The sequence below is a fragment of the Scatophagus argus genome, chromosome 11, assembly GCF_020382885.2.
Source record: "Scatophagus argus isolate fScaArg1 chromosome 11, fScaArg1.pri, whole genome shotgun sequence".
NCBI classification, from domain to species: Eukaryota; Metazoa; Chordata; class Actinopteri; family Scatophagidae; genus Scatophagus; species Scatophagus argus.
In genome coordinates this window covers 21,344,153-21,358,547 of record NC_058503.1, presented here as the reverse complement: position 1 = coordinate 21,358,547, position 14,395 = coordinate 21,344,153, and the positions used below count along the sequence as shown (strand labels likewise).

At 44.3% G+C, this 14,395-nt stretch overlaps 2 protein-coding genes across 12 annotated transcripts in view; one reads left to right on the top strand and one right to left on the bottom strand.

The window, feature by feature from the left end:
• The window catches only part of lrrfip1a (leucine rich repeat (in FLII) interacting protein 1a), a 36,116-nt gene extending 26,153 nt beyond the window's left edge, over window positions 1-9,963 (top strand). For 7 of the 11 annotated variants that reach the window (XM_046403753.1, XM_046403755.1, XM_046403757.1 and 4 more), the window contains 7 exons: window positions 698-868; window positions 1,422-1,514; window positions 1,710-1,802; window positions 1,966-2,058; window positions 2,369-2,513; window positions 3,765-4,477; window positions 4,526-4,699. In XM_046403753.1, the coding sequence (XP_046259709.1) occupies window positions 698-868; window positions 1,422-1,514; window positions 1,710-1,802; window positions 1,966-2,058; window positions 2,369-2,513; window positions 3,765-4,477; window positions 4,526-4,699 (1,482 nt within the window). Of the gene's footprint in view, window positions 1-697; window positions 869-1,421; window positions 1,515-1,709; window positions 1,803-1,965; window positions 2,059-2,368; window positions 2,514-3,764; window positions 4,478-4,525; window positions 4,700-7,979; window positions 8,030-8,245; window positions 8,367-8,448; window positions 8,529-8,614; window positions 8,720-8,800 lie in introns of those variants that run through there. The other 4 variants (XM_046403758.1, XM_046403756.1, XM_046403759.1 and 1 more) reach the window with 2 other exon arrangements.
• Window positions 9,964-10,220: 257 nt separating this feature from the next.
• tyw5 (tRNA-yW synthesizing protein 5) lies at window positions 10,221-14,289 on the bottom strand. Its single transcript, XM_046403770.1, has 8 exons — window positions 14,117-14,289; window positions 13,493-13,647; window positions 13,330-13,399; window positions 13,205-13,249; window positions 12,976-13,113; window positions 12,695-12,782; window positions 12,425-12,541; window positions 10,221-11,689 (listed from the first exon to the last, which is right to left on the bottom strand). Exons 1-8 carry the CDS (start codon window positions 14,195-14,197, stop codon window positions 11,370-11,372), a joined length of 1,014 nt encoding a protein of 337 aa, XP_046259726.1. The 5' UTR covers window positions 14,198-14,289; the 3' UTR covers window positions 10,221-11,369.
• Between the last annotated feature and the right edge of the window lie 106 nt (window positions 14,290-14,395).

Sequence of the window (14,395 nt, the reverse complement as noted above, 5' to 3'; positions counted from 1 at the left end):
TCTGTGGGATTACCTCTCATTCATTTTCCGCTGTGCAGATGTTTTCGAACTTGGGTGTAAACTTGCAAATCTAAAGTGGCAAAGTTGCATCTGCAGCTTTTTCTTCATTTCCGTGTGTGTGTGTTAGCCTGCATTTATTTACTCACAGGAACAGTTCACCCCACCATGAAAACCGCATCTTTCTCCTCTCACTTGTGTAGTGCTGTTTATCTATCTGCTTCGTCCTTCTCTTGAATATAATGGAACCGGATGGAAAAACTCTACAGCAAAGTCTCTTTCCTGAAATCATGACCCGTTGACTCGGGATAGTCAGCAGACCTTGTTGTGAGCAGTTTCAGTGAGGAACTTTTTTCCTCAGAGGGAAGCGTTCATCTACGCATGGACGGGAGGCTGGCTAGCGGTTCCATCTCATTAGTGAGCACAAGCCTCTCATCCATGAGTAGATGAATGTTGCCTTCTGCACTGTGATACGGTCGAAACAAAATAATTCCTGCTCTCACCAAGCAACCCAGATTTATAAATGGCATGACAAGTGAGAGGAAAAATATGTACTCTTCAAACACTTTCCTGCTTTGTCTGGAGTCTCTGCCAGCTGCGTGCAGACATTTAGTTTGTTCATATGATTTGAGGAAAGTATGAAAAAATTAAGCTACAGCACCTGTTGTATTCTTACATTCTCCATAAATCATGACATTAGGATGCACTAGCAGAGGTGGAGGAGAAGTATCGTAAGGCCATGGTGTCCAACGCCCAGCTGGACAACGAGAAGAACAACCTGATGTACCAGGTGGACACGCTGAAGGACTCGCTGATGGAGCTGGAGGAGATGCTGTCTGAGTCGCAGCGAGGATACGAGGAGAAAGTCAAGGTACCGCAGGCACACGGAACGATAGTCCTAAAAACTGCGAACATTACTGAGTCAAGCCACGTGATTTGTTTGAAAATTAAAGTCGATTTAGAAATTTCAGCAATCCTGAATGGTTTCAGTCTGGTATTTGAAGTGTCACCTGTATGTCTGTGTGGCTCAAAGCACTCTGCACACGCCTAAACCACCCAAAATGTACGAAGTTACCCTTTAATGGTTGTAGCATCAGTGCGTCAGCTTTTTAAATTAGTGTTCTGCCTCCCACAAAGTCGTCAGGATGAAAATAAACACGGAGAGGCTTGAAATTTGTTTGAGGCAGATAATTGGTCACAGTTAACAGAAGCTGCTAACTGTAGTTACATTATCATCGCAGCCTTTGAACGCATCAAGTTTTCAAAAGTTTTTGATTCCATAAAAGTGTCTCCATTATTCATGCAACATATCTGCCCAGTGGGGGCTTTGATACACATAACACACTGATCTGTATGAGATAGATGTTGAAAAGAAACAAAACAAAGGCGTTATTTGTTGTCAAACTGTCTCTTGCCCCTGACAGGAATTGGAACGAGAGAAACATGCCCACAGTGTGCTTCAGTTCCAGTTCAACGAGATGAAAGAGACGCTAAAACAAAGCGAGGAGCTGCTAAATGTGAGTATTCGCCCTGTGAAACGGGATGCGGACGTGGAGCCTCCTTTGGATTAGCAGCTGACGATCACTCTGCTTGTCTCTTAGAAAGGCTGAATGTTCTGTTTCACAGCTTTCCTCTCTTTTCACACGTATGCATGTACTACTTTTCTCTTTCTCTCACTACATCAAACTTTATGTCCTTTTCCTGCTGTTTAGGAGATCCGTCAGCTGCGTATGAAGCAGGAGGGTTTTGTTAGAGAAATATCTGACCTGCAGGAGACGGTGGAGTGGAAGGATAAAAAAATTGGGGTACAGCCGATGAGCCAGCAGTTTTGTGTTTTAATGAGCTTTTACTGACATAAATTCAGTTTCTCCTTTGCATGAAATTGAATGCCAACTTTTGCTTTCACTTCCTCTCACGTCTCGGTCACTTTGTTTCACGCTCGGCTCGGCTCGACTCGGCTCGGCTCAGGCCTTAGAGCGACAGAAAGAGTACACAGATGCAATCCGAATTGAGCGAGATGAGCTCAGAGAAGAGGTGGTGAAGCTCAAAGACATTCTGAAGGTACTCGGTCGTCAGTGTGTGGATGCTTGTTTCAGCCTGCTCGGGGCCATTTTGGAAAACAAGTTTGAAACTGTGTGAAAATAAAGTTTTGCATGTTACTGTAACCCTAACTAAAGCTTAAAAATAAAAGTGGACCCTGTTGTACTGAAGAGAAGTAATTACAAGTGCAGGCATATTGCAAAATAGAGGAGTTAGTTTTCAACAATACCAGATATACAGATTATAAGTGCAGATATACAACCAGATAAACAGCCTTTCTGTTGCAGGTTGTTTCTAAGGTGTGTAATCTTTAACTTTTTATTTTGTCTAGAAACACGGGATAGTCTTGGGACCTGACCTAAACATCAACGGAGACGTTGGTGAGACAGAAGGTGACGGGTCCTCCAGTGCCGACGCCGCCTCCCAGTCGGCCGCAGGTCCACAGACCCCCCCAACGGAGGGCAACAGCATGCTCGGTAAACCACGTTGTGGAGCAAAAACTTCTTTCCGCATGGCTTGGCGTAAAATGTCTGCAGACTTTCGTAGTTTTGGAGTGAATTCTACAGTCCTCTGTGTTGTGCTGCTGTGTGTCGTTTTAACTTTGATTTGCGCTGACCTGAAAGGATAAGTCTGGTGATAAGCTGCAGAGACTGAAATTTCCTGCTTGTACCTGGGAGCTGAAGGTGGCAAGAAAATCTCACTACCAGGTCAACGAGAAGTCCTCAGAGCACTCAGAGTGCTGATCCTTCTACTACATATTGTGTCATAAATATGAATAGCGACTGCCCTCTACTGGTTGAAACCCAGCCATTGCTATTGGATTTTGCTACTGGCTGCTCTGTATGGTGGCATCTTTTGTCACCAGCAAACCCCCACTCACCACCAACATAGATTATTTTAATATAATAGTATTTATTAGTAGTATTTAGTGGGTTAGTCAGGTGTTAGGTTGTCAGATTTTGAACGCCATCGGTATTCCCACTCCCTTTGCAGATACTCACTAGTTCACTAAATGTGTACTAATTTGCAGCTGAAAACATCCCCCCAAAACAGATTTTTAATTTCTGTTTGAGTAAGGTTTGTTCTTGTTTTAGGACAGATTTTTTCAGACGTAAAAACTGTCTGCACTACAGACGACAGTTTTGTTCTTTTCATGGAATTTGGACAATACATGGAAACATGAATAGAAACAGCAGCCTTATCCTTTAAGCAGCAGCTCGCTTAAAAACTCACACTTTGTCATCATCACTAATGTTGTGGCTTTTATTGTGTTTCTCTTTTTTCGCACCTTTTTCATCCTTTCAGCTAATACGTATTTAGTTCTAAATTGCAGTTCAGTGTTTTAATGCAGGTGGTGGTGGTGTGTAAATGCTGATGGGTCTGTCCGGGGTTTATGGTGTAAAGAATTTCAGAGTCATTTTTAGAGTAGAGTAAAGGACATTTATTTGGATTATTAGACTGTAACACCTTCGAGTCTCTGGCTTCAGGCTTCTTTTCTTGGCACACTGATGTTCTGGGGATCAGAAACTTAATTTCGATGTTCCTCCTGCCTTTCTTCTTCTTGCTCTTCTTGTGCTTCTCTTTCTGGCCACTGACTCAATCAGGTGTTCTGCCTTACCTTGACTTCTGCTGATGCGCTTCCTTTGAAGAATACAGCTTTGAAAGTCATGTCTTAAGTCGACATTTTCTTGGCCTTCTATCACCGTATGCTCTTCATGATCTCTCAGGCAACACAGAGGAAACTCAGTTGACAAGTAGAGGAGAGGAAGAGGGGGATCCAGAACAGCATGGAGAAATGTTTGAGGAAGCCAAAGAGAATCACTTGAGCTCTGATACAATCTGTAATTATGCTGGTGTGTCCCCACTGGAAACACAAAGAGAGGAACAGCCAACAGAAGAACAACAGACATGCTTGGCCAAAGAAGAAGGCGATGTTGCCCCAAGTGGCCTCAGCACGGACTTAAATGTTGACATTAATAAATGTTCACTCACAGAAGCCAAAGATGCAGTCATCTGCAGCTCTGAGCTTCAAGAGATTGTAACAAGTTCTGAGGAAAATACTGGAGAAAAAGAAAAGCCTGAGGGGGGAGATTCAGGAGAGTTCAGTAACCCAGATTTAGAGGAGACAGAAAACAAAAGCAGTAGCGTGGAGACACAAAGTGATGACAACAGAGAGTCGTGTAACAACAAACAGGAAGACGTTGAGGAAAGTCATTTGAGAAAATCAGACTCGTGTCCCCAGCAAAAAGTTGCACAGGAATTTTCTAAAGAAAGTTTGCCTGGAGAGTCCGTCCCAGCGGCATCAAACACCAAACCTCAGCAAGCGCCTGATAATGCAGAGGAGGCGGAATCAAACACCAAACCTCAGCAAGCGCCTGATAATGCAGAGGAGGCGGAATCAAACACCAAACCTCAGCAAGCGCCTGATAATGCAGAAGAGGCGGAATCAAACACCAAACCTCAGCAAGCGCCTGATAATGCAGAGGAGGCGGAGAACGACGAGGACACAGAGGAAATGCAGAGTATATCTCAGCCTCAGGGTGCCACTGCTTCAGGCAAAAAGAAGAAGAAGAAAAGGAGAGGCAAAAAGAAAGGAGGAGCACAACAGAAAGATGAAGCGATTAAAGAGAAGGGAAAAACGGAAAAAAAAGGAGAAAGATAATGTGCTAACAACAGAACATGACATTGAGGGTTCTGTCAGTGAAACCCTCAAAGAGCCAAGAGTGGATCAAAATGAGCAGGACAGGCCAGAGACGGAGGAGGTCGATGGAGTAGAAGCAGGAAAACCCGCTGAAAACTTTTCTCACAGTGAAACTCTCCAAGAATCAACATTGGACCACGTTACAGAGGAGCATGACGAGGAACAAACTTTGGAAACAGAAAAAGCAGCAGCTGTGAAAAACACTGAAACCTTTTCTCAAATTGAATCACTCAAAGAAATAAGAGCAGATCATGTTATGGCTGAGCAGAACAAGGAACAAACTTTGGAAACTGAGACAGTCGAAGCAGGAGAGGCGGTGACACCCACTGAAACCTTTGCTGTTGTTGAAACTCACGAGGAGCCCAGAAGAGATCCTGAAAAGGACGAGCAAGAAGAGGAACAAAGTTTGGAAACTGAGAAAGCAGAAGAAGTGGAATCTGTAACAGGTCCTGTAACAGGTCCTGTTCCAGAGGTCGACCTCAGCACTCCGGATCTCATTGGCAACTACACGAGTACCGAGAACACTGATGGTCTTGACGAAGTGTGTACGTCCACTGTCAGTAACTCTGAACATGAAACAGACATCTCAACTAATGCAAACGTCATCCATACAGATGCTGATGAGTCAGCAGATGAAGTTGGGTCTCATGATGACATGAAATCTGAATGCCCAACTAATGACCACGAAAACGCCTTTGAAACAAGCGTCAAGGAAGACACCGATGCGGAATCACATGTTCCATGCAATGATGCTACCGATGCATCTGAATCCAGATCTGAGAGTAAGGATGACACGTCTGTGTCTTCAACCGATGGTTTCACTGATGGTCTGAAGAGCTTGGCTGGTTCAGAGCTGCCGTCGGAGCCGTCCACAGCCGTGAACTCTGGTAAAGGTCCAGAGGAGGCAAGTGAGACCATCAAAGATGGTGAGGAGCCAGAGACAGAACAAGAATCCTTTCCTGCCATCGACATTTCTGTCAGTCATGATGGGGATAATTCAGAGCTAAAACCCGACAGAACAGAAAATGGGGAGCAGAGTGAAGACTTGAGGGAACCTGAAGGTTTAGTTGAACCAGACAGCTCCTCACATGAAGAAAAAAGTGACAGTTGTGACAGTGCTTCATTAACCAAAGACACTGATGCATTTGACGCTGAAAAGAGCGTGGAGACAGTAGCACAGGCCAAACAGGATGACGCAGAAAGCCTGACATCACAGTGTGAGGATCACATCGATGAATCAGCTGCTGAAGTGGCCTCTGAAACAGAAGAGGTCCTCACCATTGACATGTTAAATACAGACTCTCCAGCAGAATCTACTGAAACTGGGTGTTGTATCGCGCAGCACCACAGTACAGAAGAATCAGCTGCTGCAGATGATCCAGAACTGAAAAACACTCAAAACGATCTGCCAAGTGAGACACATCTTTGTCCTTTGGAAGAGCAATCGCATGAATCACATGAACCCAATGAAGACAACAGTGATTCATCTCAACCCAGACTGCAGGACAGTGACGAAGAGGACGGTGAAGACGAAGGGCAGTCTTTTGATTTTGATGACATGGACATGGATGTGGCAATTGCCCCAAGTGTCCCTGAGAATCTAGCACAAGAAGAAGTTGATGAGGGAGTTGAAGTCATGTCAGATGAAAGCCAGCATGGCAGCTCAGGGCTTTGCCAAAGTAACACTGAGTCGAATGAAAACACACAAGGCGAGCGAGCTGAAAGCAGTGACAGGAAGTGTGACGATGGGGGTAACCAGGCAGATACGGTAGATCCAGAGTCAGATACGAGTACTCTTGTGGAAGCCATGTCTGAAAATATGTGTGAAAAGCAGAAAAGCACAGCTGTGGAAGAAATAGTTGTAGCAAATGAGCCCATTACAGTGGAAGAAAAGGTTTTGATTGCTGGAGAGTTGGGTGTTGTTGCAGAGAACATTCACCAGGCAGAGTCTTCACCCATAGAGGAAGGAGTAGATGCTATTAAGCAGGAGTTTCAGGGTGAAGCTTTGGTTTTACCAAAGAGTGCAGACCAAGTGGCCGACAATAAAGAGCCACCGCAGACAAGGAAAGATGTGAAGAAGAACACCAAGAAAGGCAAAGCCAAGGGCAAAGAGGAGTGTAAGATGTCTTAGCCTGTAGGTGGTGTATTGTACAGATATCATTTCATCTGCCCTTCACTACTCTTTGCTTAGCTGTTTACAAAGTGGTAAATATGTGCAGAACCTCACAGCACTTTGATTCCTTCCCAAATGAATATTGGTGTAAGTATTTATATTCTAATTCTAATTAAGTCATAAAAACAGTCCAAGTTTTCATTGAGGTCATAAAACTGCTTGGTCACAGTGGGTTTTACCATTAGACAATACTGCACCTGATATGTTTAGTCACTGAGGCACCTTTATCATGCTGTTTGTTAATGTGTCATGGATGTTATTGCTCTGCAGCTGCATCACACAACATTTTTTTACAATTACAGGAAATCGTTCACGTATTAAATTCATTGCTGTACGATTAAAACACAAATGTTAACTGCTAATTCACATTAAGACCCTGGCTAATTATTTCACATGCTTTTACGCGTTCTTGCTGTAATGTTGATGGTTAAAATGAAAAATGCATAGAGACCGTGTTTGGGCTCTGCTGTTGTTTGACTTAAAGACATTTCCATCTACAAGGATTTAAAAGCACAGAAAATGTTTGATAAATCTGTGTGTTCTGTTGCACTTAATGAAAAAGATGAATGTGCTGCATCCACACCGAAATGCAAATAAATACCCTGCTGTTTCCAATTTGACATGTTGATCTACATGCATTTTTGTAACATCATTTCTCGAGTGTCATATGAGAAGCAGTCGGTTTCCTTTGAACTTGAACGTTGTGATCTCACTGTGTGGTCACAGAGTGTGAATGTCGTCCTGCCAGCCGTGTGCTCTTGCATTGACCCTCTTCTCCACAGTTCGTGCATGCTAACCTCCCCCCCCTCACACTCCGTTCCATCACCACTATCCCACGGGATGCCTGCTCTGTTGCATGCATCAGCCTCCCACCCTGACCCAGCCCCTCTCCCACCATCTCCTTGGCACCTCCCGTCCCTGGTATGTTCACACTTACTTTTCATTTTTAAAGATGCACCGCAGCAGTTACGATTGTTGTGTTGTACCTGTGGCCTTGTGATGATTTGAATTAATGATGTCCGATGAGACGTTCTTGTCGTCTTCTCACACACGTGTTTTGTCTTGTAGAGATTCGCCTGAGGAAACTGGTGGATGAGCGTGAAAGGATGATAGAGCAGGTGGGTCGGTGCTTCATCTCGTATCCGAGATGGTGATGTGGCTGTCGGTAATATTTATCTGATTAAACTGCGTTCTCCAAGTATAATCTCCAGTATAAAGAAAGACTTCACGATCGGGCAATGTCAAAGTAAATGCACATCAGTTTCTCTCACCTGAGAACTTGTGGATGTCAGGTGTCATATGAAGAGTCTGACGTGTTACGGCCTCATCTACAGGTAAAGAAACTGAAGGCCCAGCTGGAGCAGAAGACGCAGAGGAACGGCACCGAGAACACTTCAAGCCCAGATGGTGAAATTCTTCAAAACGGCACCGATTCCAACATCATAGAGCTGCAGAGTAAGTTTCCATAAGTTTGAAAAGAGACCTTCGGGCGCCACTTTATCGCTCAGTTGCTCTAATGTTTGCTAAATCTTTCCAGGAGATTCAAACAGACAAATAAGTGATTTGAAGTTCAAACTCGTGAAGGCGGAGCAAGAAGTCACCGCTTTGGAACAAAACGTAAGATGAGAAATCCTAAAAACGCAACAAGATTCTCACTTTAAAAAGTTGTGTATTTATTTATGTGTTTATTTTTTGGTTTCCAGGTGAGCCGACTCGAAGGCCAGGTGGCGCGCTACAAGTCCGCGGCAGAGAACGCAGAGAAAGTGGAGGACGATCTGAAGGCAGAGAAACGCAAACTGCAGAGAGAGGTAGAGTTTTGTTTCACGCTGACCAGCCGTATGTCTAACAGACTCTCTTTACACTCCTGCTTATTCTCTCTCCCGCCACAGCTGCGATCAGCGCTGGACAAGGTCGACGAGCTCGAGTCCAACAACAGCCACCTCTCTAAAAGACTGGAGAAGATGAAGTCTAGTCGTGGCATGGCACAGACTCCATAGAAACGCACACACCCACACACACACCAAAACCGGCCGATCACTTGGAAACGAGTCATCCTGCATTTTTGGGTTTCTCTTCCATCTGCCTGATAGCAACAACCACAAGAAAAAGAACAAAAAAAAAAAATGAAGACGCTTAGTTATGATATCCACAGAATAGAAACACCAACAAGCATTGTGCCATTTCTTTATCTATCTTCTGTATGTTGAGACTCCTTCATGCGCACACCCAGAAAGTACATGAAGTGGGGGAGCGGGTGTTTGCGTACCTCGTGACTTTGGTTGAGCCTCTGCTCTGCTCTGCTAAAAGGGGCAGAAAGTGGGCCACATGGAGGGTCCCGGGACTGAAGACGTGCTGTTGACCAGGGCAGACTGCCCTCTTTCTGCTGCCTCTCGTCGAGATTCGTCTTGCCTTGCTCGCTCAGAGGACAGAGAAGTTCCAGTGAAGAGCAGCGAACAGCACCAGTGTCCACATCCCGAGACTGCTAACCCTCGCCGCCGAGAGGACGGGAGCGCTTTGTGTGTGTGTGCTGTGAACGAAAGAGCAAAATGAAGTGTATTTTCTTCGTCTGAACTTTTCCCCACTTTGCATCCAAAGCCAAACTGTTTTAAGAAATGTAAATGTTTGGGTGTGTTTGTTTGAGGACAACCTGTTTGCAGACAGAAGGATCGCTCAGTTTTCACGGAGCGCCGCCTCCCAACACAAAGTAATCATCACACCATCCGTCAGTTGTAGTAACTTCATGTAGCCAGCAGCCTGATGCAGATGACTGGTCGTCGAACGGTTCGACCCGCAGCCCCGCTGCTAAGATCAGAGGTCGTATCTCCGAGCTTCTTTCTGCTTCATTTAGTCAGTCACTGGTTGGCTCTTGTGCACACGTGTAAATGCTGAGACGTACTGAAGAAATGTGACGACGGGGACTCAAAGCTGTGTTAGCGGGAGATGGATGCTCAGCACACTGGGGAGATGCTGCTTCACTGTTTACAAAGCTTTAAAATGTTTGTAAGGAAACGTAACAAACTGTAATCTTTGTGCAATAAAAGTTGAAACAGTATTGTGCGCGCACGTGTGCACTCATGACGCCACGTCGTTTCCCAGCATGCTCTGCTTTATGTTCATCGGGGCCGTGAGGGAGGCCCCACGCGACGAGTTGCTTTTGACCTTTGAAACTGTAGTTTGGGAACATGCAAGTAAGTTGACGCGAGTTGCTGTCGTGTTGATATTTGAGGTTTTTTCCACATTTTTTGGACATTTCAATCTGTTAGTAAAGTAGCACGTTGCTGCCACGTGATACAAAATATTTGCTCAGTGATGAGTTGAAAAAAGTTTTAATGAACCTTTTCATGTTGTAACAGGATATTTACGCATTGTCCCACATTTTCTTCATTTTAACACAAAAGATTCTATTGTTATAGCACATTTACAAACTGAATGTACGCTATTGAATATCTTTTTGTCTTCACAGCAGCAGTGGGCTGATAGTTATGAGATTATACAAGTTAAAGATAAATTCTGGGTATGCAACATTGCAGTCATCTTTTCAAGTATTTAATATTCAAGTATTTACTCGGGATAAAAAGGATTGACTAAAATCCAGTGTTTGATCTTCAGTGGGTTACTGGTCTTCAGTGTCTCTAAACCTTTAAGAAGCTTCACCTTGAAAAAAAACCTTTAGAAGGTATTTTAGATTCAGCTTTGTCAAATGTCAAATGATGTCAATTTAACACCATTTTTGTTTGCTGGATGACATTTCTCTCTGCGCGTCATAAAGAATAACATGGAGGTGAACTGTAGGCTGACTTCGGTGTTAGCCTGAGCTCTCCTAACGTGTTGGACACACTGGCTGAGTGCACTTTTGTGCAGCGGTTACATGAGATCACCAACCTTAACGTACCAATAAGAAGGACTGATGTGCACTTTCTTTTAACACACCGAAGGGATCTGAGCGTGGGGTTTTCTAAGAAAATGAGGCTCACAGAGTGCAGAAAAGCTAACTGGAAAGTTACATTCCTTTAACTTAGTGTGATTTGTCTGTTTCTCCTGGAAGGCAGTTTGACTGTACACAGAAGCTTGATGAAGTCAGATAACAGCTAACAGCATGTAAAAAAGTTTCCACAACATGTTTGATTTTGATGGACTTGTAATAACACAGGTATATAACACCTGGTTTGCACCAAGCTGTGAGTGATAGTAATTGTGCAGAAATGTCTTTTTAACAAGCCTACGATAAAACAAAAAGTCCGGAGTGTTGCTGTGACTGAAACTGTCACTGCATCAACACGGTTTGAGTCTTCATAATGCATCCAAAAAGATGTCGTCTTTATGCAATGCATGAGATAAAATCCTAAGACACAAATCAAATTTAACTTCCGAGATGAAACTCAGATGAAGAAAGAAAAGCTTAACATTTCACAGTCCATCACAGCTGTTTTACCTGCTCCTCCACATTTCTCTGGACCCTCATCCGGGTTTGGTGAACTGACTGCCGGGTAACATGCCTTCAGAGTCCTCATGTGTCATCGCATTTGACAGACTGTCGCAGCACGTCCGCTTTTGGATGCGCTGGATCATACGGCGCCCGTAAAAGTCCCGATAGTCAGCCGGGAGTTCATCCAGAGTGTGAAGAGCTCTCTCCAGTGCCTGAAGGGCTCGGGTCGCAGCCACAGGGTCTTTATTACCGTACGGGTCCTTTTTGTCGTAGCTGTCAGCAGGCAGATGGCGCCAGAACACGTTCACGCCCACACCAGACTGCAGCGCCACAGTGTTATGGAACCACAGCGCTGAGGGGAACAGGGACGCCGCATTACTTCCAGTTTCAGACAACAAGGTAAAGCAGTGGAAATTCTCTAAATAAAGCAAATGTTTAAAATGATGACGGGGTTTCCTGTTTCTTTTTAGGTGGCTAAAACACACTGAGCTGCTGACTGACCTTACAGCAGCACTCCTGTCTGCATCTCCGGGCTGAGGACATGCTGACACCATCTACTGTAGGTAACACTCTGTGGGTACGGACCTCAAAAAAAACAAACTATCCCTTTAATACTAAGGCTCTTCTTGGGTTTTTGTGATCCAGTTTGAAGTTCTGGTTTGAGACTTAAATGGGACAAAATGACACAATGTCACCATCCTGAGTCCTAAACAGCTGGGATGTTGTGTAAAATAAAAACAGAATGCAGTCATTTGTAAATGAACTGTGTTTCCCAACCTGTTTTACAAAGTGTTCCTGAGTCCATGTTGTGATATCCTTTATACAGTCGTGTGTTTGCCAAGAGCCTTTCAAGGATGCTCCTTTCACACTCAGTGTTGACACTCTCACCTGTTAACCAGTAAACCTCTTTACCTGTGGATTGTTTCATGTATTTTGAGCAGCACACAAATTTCCGTCTTTTATTGATCAGCGGGTTTGAAGTGTGTTGCTGGCATCGAATTCAGAATTTGTTCCAGAATTGTGGTTGTATGATGGAACATCAGCAGGATGTGCTGTAGGAAGACTAATGTGGACATGTTTGTCTTACCAGGGATAAAAAGGAGATCTCCTGGCTCCAGCACACACTCGTATCTCTTTGCCTTCACAAAATCAGGAAAGCGTTCGAGGTCCGGGGAGTCGATGTCCAGGACTTCTGATTTATCACCTGATGGGTTGAATTTAAATGAAAAGAAGCATTAGAATGTCATACCAAGCTATTGCAAAAACACATGTTGCTCCAATCAAATGACATCGATGTGAGATGTAATATGAAAGTGCACGAGGCTGATGCAGAGAATTCCCGCTAACAGCCACTCGCCTGACAGGTAGAGGTGCAATGCATCCTGGGGGCCGTAGAGAACCACTCTCTTTGTCCCCGTCACCTGAGCCAGCAGGTTATCCATCACCTGAAGGAATGAAGAAGAGGGTGAACTTACTGCAGCTTAGAAAGTTTCCTATAAGGGGAAGAACTTTCACCTGTGCAGATCCTCACACATTAACAGGAGAGCAAAACTGAAAAATGTTTAGAATGACAGAAGGCTGTGAGTTCAAGGGCCACATTGCAGCACCATAGATTCAATGAGACACGAAAACACCCACGTCGTAGTGCGTCCACAGCTGCAGACCACAGGAGCTGATGCGGAAGACGCTGGAGAAGAACTGATCTGCTGCGAAGAACTGTGGGATGTGAAAATCTTCGGCCAAGTCTGGGAACTGTTTGCTCAGATCAGCAGGTTCCTGTGAGACCAACAAACAGTTCTGATGGTAGCTTCTGCAGAGTCACACCGACAACATAATACAACATAAATCTCTGATCTTCATCTGCTACCTTTCTCACGTCCTCTCCCAGCGATCGAAGGTAGTAGCTCTCATCCTGGAGACCGAGGAGGTTGTGTCATTAAAACACGTAGCATAATGTAGGAATGTAACATGTCCTTATTTCATGACCGTTACCTCACACAGGAAGAAGTCAGAGTGCTTCTTTTCACACGCCCTTTTCACTAATTCACTGAATGGCAGAGTCCTGTAAACAGAGAGAGGTGTAGCTGAGGAACTCTGCAAAACTGATTTGTGTGTTTGTTGGTTTGTTTCCTTGTGTGTGTGAGAGAGAGCTCACTTGTAAACAAAGTTTTTGTGCAGGAAGTCCATCTGTGGCACAGTGGACACGTGAACCTTCACTTCCTTGTCTCCCCCTTTCTGTGCAAGATAATCAACCGTCCACTTTTCCAGGCAGGGTCCGAGACGGACGCCTCTCAGGACGGCTGGTCTGCGCTGGAAAACAATCAGAAGAGAGTTAACCTGGAGAGACTTCAGTCCGGTGCCAGTCTGCACGCGCCGTCTGATGGCGGACAGAAGCGGGAGACTGCGAAGATCAGTTTACTAGTCATGGAGAGTAGTACTCTGTAGTACCACTAAAACAGAGTAATCATTTAAGACACTGAACAAACAAGTGGATTTACCATGTCAGTAAATCTAAACTTTTAAATGGAAGAATTTAATGGACGTTCTTGATTAGTCGAAGACGTGATGAGTCGGTCGAAAGAAAAGTAACCTACAGCTGTTTTGATCATAAATTAACTGGTGGTCATTTTGCAAGCAAAAGACAGCAAAAGTTTTTCTGCATAAGCGGGATAATAAGCAATACAGCAGTGCAGCTATAAGCGGCTGTCTGCTGCCGTTTCACTCACATTTCCTTGCAGCCATTAACACCAACCCTCGTCACGTCTCAGATTTATCTTACCTTTGGATAAATCTCTCGGAGAAAGACGTCCTTGTCTACTTCTGTAAATATCGATACGGGTACTTTTTCCTGGAGCTCCATTTAACGTGATTCAGTCAGAAATTGACCTGTTGGAGAAAGTAAACAGCTCTTAAATCTTCTGGGTGTCACACTGTTAGTGTTCCCCATAGAAACTACAAATGACAAAATTAATGTAGGCTGCAGAAAATACCCGATATTACGAATTATCTTATTTTGTAATTATTTGTTTGATTAACGCTAACACTGTATCATATTCTT